This window comes from Eurypyga helias, unplaced genomic scaffold, assembly GCF_000690775.1.
Source record: "Eurypyga helias isolate BGI_N326 unplaced genomic scaffold, ASM69077v1 Scaffold10465, whole genome shotgun sequence".
In the NCBI taxonomy this organism is placed as follows: Eukaryota; Metazoa; Chordata; class Aves; order Eurypygiformes; family Eurypygidae; genus Eurypyga; species Eurypyga helias.
This window is the reverse complement of record NW_010250781.1, coordinates 1-7,141: the sequence shown is the minus strand read 5'-3', so window position 1 is coordinate 7,141 and position 7,141 is coordinate 1. Positions and strand designations below refer to the sequence as shown.

The 7,141-nt window shown below is 49.5% G+C and overlaps 1 protein-coding gene across 1 annotated transcript; it reads left to right on the top strand.

Moving 5' to 3' along the window:
- Positions 1-1,803: 1,803 nt before the first annotated feature.
- SLC2A10 (solute carrier family 2 (facilitated glucose transporter), member 10) lies at positions 1,804-6,021 on the top strand (the record flags this gene model as incomplete). Its single annotated transcript, XM_010151788.1, has 4 exons — positions 1,804-3,180; positions 4,216-4,338; positions 4,913-5,048; positions 5,818-6,021. Coding segments are annotated over 4 exons (1,643 nt in total), but the record flags the coding sequence as incomplete, so codon positions are not given.
- Between the last annotated feature and the right edge of the window lie 1,120 nt (positions 6,022-7,141).

Below are 7,141 nucleotides of genomic sequence, written 5' to 3'. Positions count from 1 at the left end.
GGTGCTGGCAGAGAGGGACAGTCCGAAAGTCAGCCCAGGCTCGGCCAGGTCAGTGGTCCCGGTCACAGGAGCACAGCCCAGACTTTGCCATAGGCAGGGAACCGCCTGGCATCGCTCCTTGGGAGACCCGCCAAACTTTCTGTCCTCAGATCAAGACCCAAAGAGCCCTCGAGATCCCCAACCGCATCAGAATAGGCTGTATGCAAGGCTGGCGTTCAAATTACTGCTCCTTACGCTGACAAGAAATACAGCAAAATCTGATGGAATCAGCTGTGGTAATTACAGCGAGGCGGTCAGTGTCTAATTGAGTTCGTGGCTTGAAACTAATGGCAAGCCCACTATGCAGAACATTTTATTCTCAGCGAGCACGTATTTTTTCTAATTATCTGTGTAACTTGTATACAAGGAGGGATAAAAGCAGTGCAGGTAGTCACACAGAGCACGGTGGGAGGGCCTGGCGTGTAGCTGGCATGGTATAAGTAACACAAATGAAACACAGAGGGTTACAGAATAAATACAAATATAAATACAGACCTCACAGAGAAATAACCTTTGTTGCTAGCTGCAATTAAAGGCCAAATAGAGACACTTCCTATTAAACACAGCTTGTGAGGGGAAAAAAGCCCTCAGGAAGCGTGAGGAAAGATTTCCATGGTCTGGTGGTTGTGTCCGCATTTTTCCACATACAGTCTGTCGAAACTGTGAGTATTTCTAATTAAACAAGGCCAGTGTGAGAATACAAGTAGTATATATGCTGGAAACCAGCACAAACCAGCACAAACCTCTAAGCTGATGCACTTCACCTGTGCCTTCAAAACTGTAACTGGAGAGGGGAGGTCACTGGTCACTTTTCCCAAAAGGTCACATCAGCACTGGCTGTCATGCCACATGCAATCACACCTTCACTAACATGACCAACAGTTCACGCATAGTCACCCTTTCATCCCCTCCTCAGGGTGAGAAGTGCATGCAGCAACACCTTGGTTTTGTAGGGTTATTTGGGGTGGGTTGGTTGGTTTGGGTTTGCTTTGCTTTTGCTGTTGCTTTTTCTTATTTGAACTAAACTTACATACTTACTAAACTCTCATGCTCAGCTGTATGGCAGAGCAAGGTCAAAGAATTGCTTTGTGTGTTTGGGGCGGGCAACAGCGAGCTTTTCAACTCATGATGAAGTTTGTCCTGTAGTTGTGGACCAGTTGTGCCTGGCTCAAGGATCCTGGGCAGTGTGTGCCGTAGGAGAGATGATGAAATCAGGGCCACCTCCACAGAGTGCAAGATTAAGTGAGAGAAATAAACTTTCATGACCATCATTTTTAACGATAAGTGGGAATGCAAAGCCTGCAGTGAGAGCTGATGATGCCACATACACTGAAACAGGAAAATGATCATGCAGAACAATTTAGAAGCAGAAAGAAGAAGCTGGGTTTCCTGCCCAGAATAGGTTTTGTAATGAGAATCAAGGCAGACCGTGAAGGATTCCCCCGTACAACTCCAGGCAGTACAAATCACTGTCCTCCACTTAAATACAAGTCTTAACTTTCTTTAAGTCCTGTTTTCACAGTTCTGCACCGCAAATGAGTGCCTCTGCGGTTAGCGGAAGTGTGTGCAGGCCTGGTAGGTTGTGTGACTGTCTGCAAGTGCCTCTCTACATGTGATCTAGTGACCTATGGGGAAATTCAGCATCATGGCTTTGTTAATGGAAAACTTTGGGTGTCCTGGGAGAGCTTTTCCAGCTTGTGCATACTGATAGCTTGCCTGCTAGTGCCAGAAAACTGAACCTAACATTGCTTGCTTGTTTTCCAGGTCGTGCACTGCTGGTCCTCCTCTTGTCTGCAATGGTGTCTCTCCTGGGTGGCCTGATATTTGGATATGAGCTGGGGATTATCTCTGGTGCACTGCTGCAGCTGCAGATAGACTTTCACCTCAGCTGCTTCATGCAAGAAGTTCTCGTAAGCGCCCTCCTTATTGGAGCTCTCCTTGCCTCTCTGGCTGGGGGGATCCTCATTGACCGCTGTGGACGGAGGAGAGCAATCCTGGTCAGCAACTTGGTCCTGTTGGTTGGCAGCCTTATTCTCACACTGACGAGGTCATTTATTGGGCTGGTCCTTGGGCGCATGACCGTGGGTTTTGCCATCTCTGTCTCATCCATGGCCTGCTGCATCTACGTCTCAGAAATGGTGGCTGCTCATCAGCGGGGGCTGCTGGTGTCTCTCTATGAAGCAGGCATCACAGTAGGCATCCTCCTGTCCTATGCGCTGAATTACATCTTTGCGGATGTGGGTGAGGGATGGAGGTACATGTTTGGACTGGCCATTGCCCCGACGGCCATGCAGTTCCTCAGCATCCTCTTCCTCCCAGTGAACCCTGTTAAATTAAGCTCGTGGGACTCGGACTGCCAGAAGGGCCTCATTCAGTTGCAGACCACTGAGGACAGAGCAGCAGTAAAGCGGGAGCCCTATAAGGAGAAGCAGTACTCATTTCTTGACCTTTTCAGGACCAGAGACAACATGAGAAGGCGGACTCTGGTGGGCCTGGGACTGGTGCTTTTCCAGCAATTCACTGGGCAGCCCAATGTGCTGGGCTACGCCTCCAAAATCTTCCACTCGGTGGGGTTCCAGAGCAACTCCTCAGCGATCCTGGCCTCTGTCGGGCTGGGGGCGATAAAAGTGGTGGCCACGCTTGTCGCAATGGCCTTTGCGGACAAGGCTGGCAGAAGAGTGCTGCTCATGGCTGGCTGCGTGGTGATGGCCATCTCCGTCACCACCATTGGCCTCACCAGCCACATCGCTCCGCTGGCCATGGCCAGGGACTGCAAGGCAGCCACAGACCCCAATGCATCCCACAGCCTGTCCCAGCACTCCCTGAGGCCCCTATCCTCCCAGCCTGCTGTGTCGCCCATCCCACCAGGGTTAGGTGCTGTCAAAGGTCAGGCAGGCACTGGTTTTGCTGCCACGAGGAGCCTTACAAAAGTTTTTGCCAGTAGTCAAAGCAGGGAGGTTGTTCCCGATTCTTCCCTCACTCAGAAAAGGGGCTTGGTGGGTGAGGCCAAAGAAGAGACAGTGGGAAGCACTGGCCCTCCTTTCGGTGGTGCCCCCTGGGCAGAACATATGGTCTTAAATTGGATTACGCTGCTGAGCATGATGGCTTTCGTGAGCGCCTTCTCAGTTGGATTTGGACCAAGTAAGTATGGGGTTTATACATTCTTGCACTAACCCAGAAATTAAAACTGGGGCTGATCTTTATAATCTGTTTGAAATGTTCATGGTTCATGATGCATCTGCTTTACCAAGCAGCTGGGTAATTTCCAGCCGTCTGGAAAATGGAAATTTATCCCCTTCAGCCCACTGAATAATTTCCTGGTACTGCAGCTCTGTCTGCTGTAGGGCTGGTACTGCACTAGAATAACTTTCATTCTATCACTACCGTTTTAAGGTTTTTCTTTTCTGTGAAGCTCATTGCAAGATCCCACAAGCTCTGTGTAATCATCCTAGCGCCCTGGTGAGGAGGAGAATTGAGGGCCGAGGACAGATGGACTGAGGGAAGAAAGTCAATTCAGAACTGGAAGTAGAATCTCTTTGAAAGTTTCTCGGTATCAGTTGTTCTTTTTCTGAAATCATCATTTATTCATCTGATAAGAGCAGAGATTAGTTCTTGCTTCCGTGTGAGCTCTACTGTTTTCTGACATTTATGCCTTTAAATGCCTTGATAGGAGAAAACAGCATCTAACTCAAGAAAAAACATAATTGAGCAAGTCTCATGGGTTCACAGTGATGCTGTAAATATTTAAAGCAAAATAATCCTGGGATAGGAGAGACTACTTTAATATATATATTGCTTTAGCTCTGATTTCAACCCAAATGCAACATCATCTCCCTAATCTTACCCCTACCCCCATTTCTTTATGAAGCGCACATCCTGACAGCAGGTATGCCAGACCTTTTCCATCTCCCAGGAATGGAATGACCAACTCGCCTGCTTTCTGCTTTGCTCCCTGAGCCTGGCTGTTGGTATTTCATTCTTCTGTGGACTGCTGAACGTGGGAGTTTCTAAGTGTTCTGCTGTGACCTGTCTGACATCAGTGAATGTTTGACTCTACCAGCAGCTGGTACTGGGTGAAACCAGGGTTTTAAAACCCATGCTGAAATCTTCCCTGCCTGCTTCCCAAATAAATTGCTGAACCCCTACAACTGTCTTTCTGATCTCTAATCCATGCAGTGACCTGGCTGGTCCTCAGTGAGATCTACCCTGCTGGGATAAGAGGAAGAGCCTTTGCCTTCTGTAACAGCTTTAACTGGGCTGCTAATTTACTGATCAGCCTCTCCTTCCTGGACCTTATTGGTAAGTGGCTGTCCCCCATCCCTTTGTCTCCAACAGCTGGTTAGGGAAGGTGGCTACCACAAGCCATTTGGAGAGTAAGTGGCATTTTGAACCCTGAGGACTTGACACTGGAACATGTGGGACCCTGATGCCTCTGAGAGCAGAAAAATAGGCACCAGCAACACTGGACTGAGCCCCTATGCCACCCGTTTCATAAAAAGCATCCGTCGCTCACTGGGCTGTTGTACATAGTACTGCAGTATCAGGAAACCATGGAGTTTCCAGGGTTCACACCCATAGCTTTACGACATTTTTTTCTAGCAGAGCTCTTGGCTGAGGCACTCTCCTGAGCTCGGGTGCCTTCTCCTTCCCTCTGTGGTGCTGCTGGCAGAGCCTGGCATGAACCATCCTTCTCTCTTGCTGATTCTCAGTCCAGGGCTTGCAGATAAGGAGGTTCCCTGACCTTTTGAGGGCTTCTCAAAATAAAATGGCCCAGTCAAGCCCCAATGCCCTCCTCACAGTAAGCAACCAGCTATGTATCTCATGATGTGGCCTACCTCCAACGGACCCTTCGTGCACTTGAATCTCTCTGCAGATGCCGTTGGCTTCTCTTGGATGTTTCTTCTCTATGGACTGATGGGAGTCATGGCCATTATATTCATCTACCTTTTTGTTCCGGAAACGAAAGGACAGTCCTTAGAGGAAATAGACCAGCAGTTCTCCAGGAAACGGTACGTGTGCTGTTGTAGCAGCGCGAGTGCTGGCTTTGGGTGCTTCCCACCAGCAGTCCCTGAGTTCTGTGGCACTGGGCAGCTGGGAAAATCTCAAGTTTGTAGCAGGGCTATGGGACAGGGTGTGAGAACTGCAGAGGGGTTCATTAGCAGGTCACTGCACTGAGCCTTGTGAACGTGCTGCTGGAGGGCACTGGTGACACTTGTGAGGGAAAGGGCTAAAATCCAGGGCCTGTGGCTGAGGGGAGGAGAGCAGGATCAGAGCATGGCACAAACAGCTTTGGACTGCGAGGTCGTTAGAGTAACCCTGGGTTGATCCTTCTCCTCTGTGGCAGAGGCATCTCCTGGTTACAGACTCCACTAGTAATTTCCATGCACAGCCTGTAATCCTGGCTGGAATAAGGAAGATTGAGCGGTATGCATGTAATTCTGGTTATGAAGGAGGTGGCAGGGCAAGGAATGCTGGAGTAGGGGGTGGTTGTGCAGCCGCACGATGACAGGGGGCTGGAGCACGCAGCCCATGGTGGGGTGGCTGGGGAGGGGTCACTGCTGTAAACCCCAGCAGCCGCTGCAGCTCACCCTTGCCATTGCCTGGCAGGGTGTGGGAAGGAAACGTGTTTAAGCAGAGACGTGGAAGAGGAGCGAGCTGCATATATGCCCAGTACCAGAGAGTGGAGCACGCCAGCGGCACATGAAACCAGTGACATGCCCGCATCATCGCCCTGAGGAAGGGAGCAGGCTGTGCCATCCGGACAGTTCTTTTCCACAGCCTTTAGCGGGTGACCTCTGCTCAGAGACAGTTCTCACCGCACTGCCTTAGACCTAGGGACGTGGCAATAGCTGTCCTTTGGGTCCTTGGAGGATCATAGGTCCCAGGCAAGAAATGTTCTTCCTTTGATATCTTTTATGGTTTGTACCTCCTATCATTTAAGAGATGAATGGTTTTGTATGCAGGAATTAAAGCACAACTTTTGCTGACAGTGCTCTCCATCTGTGCAGTTCATTTGTGAGCAAGGTGTATTATTTTCTGGTTCTTTGAAATACTTGATGCTTTACAAAAGCGATAGTAGTGCAGGAGGAACGTGTCAAGACTCAGCAGCATACCTTAATATTGTCACCCTCACCTTAATATTGTCACCCTCTGTAACGCCTGTGTAGGAGCCTGGAGCCTGAGATGGGAGCTGATGCGGATGAACACCCTGTTTCAGTGGAAGCAGCACAAGTTCTAGCTCGCAGGCTGCAGTTGCCCACAGTGTCAAGGATGAGCAGCTCTCCTGCCTGGTCAGCCAAGGTCCATGATAAACGAGTCTAGAGGTTACATCTCACGTGTGTGTTTGGCTGCTTGCTTTTCTGCACAGGGACTGCTTTGCATTCGTGACCAGGATTTGCATTTACAAAAATGCATGCAATATTCTGGTACCTGCTACAACTTTTCTACCTCTTACAATTGTACATTCCTTGCTTAATTCACCCCTCCTGACACACATGAATTATAAAAAAAATACCCTACTACCACCACACTCACTCCCTAAACTTTGTGGGAGAGGAGGAGCTGCTATCCTGCTCAATAGCCAGCCTTGCCTCTTTGGAAACACTGAAGGAGCTAAGTCCCAAATCTTGGGATTTTCCACTGAAAATGCAACTGCTTGGGGACCAGTGACTGCTAACTGGGCCACCTGGTTGACTTTACAGGGACAAACACAACAGATGTGGCCATGCCACTCAAGCCCCTGTCTCAAATCACACCACCACTGGAAAACAATCTGTCCTTGGCTATAATTCAGTCCATGACTGTCAGATGTCTGCCATGGAAGCGCTTTTCTCTTCCCACTGAGAAATGGGGGTCAGCCATGAGGTTCCTCACCCACCTCGGCCTCCCCACCGCAGCTCAGCTGCAGCTGGAATATTTGGTGCTTCTGAAGCCCCTCGTGCGCTGCAGATGCTGTCACCTCAAACAACACAGGGACACCTGAAAAGCAGGAAACGGATGCTGTCTTCCAGCAAAAAAAAGCCCATGACTACTGAGCTGTATCAGGGGTAAATGATTTTCTGGGGGGGAAAACCCAAACCCCAGTGCTGTCCTAGGAGTTAAA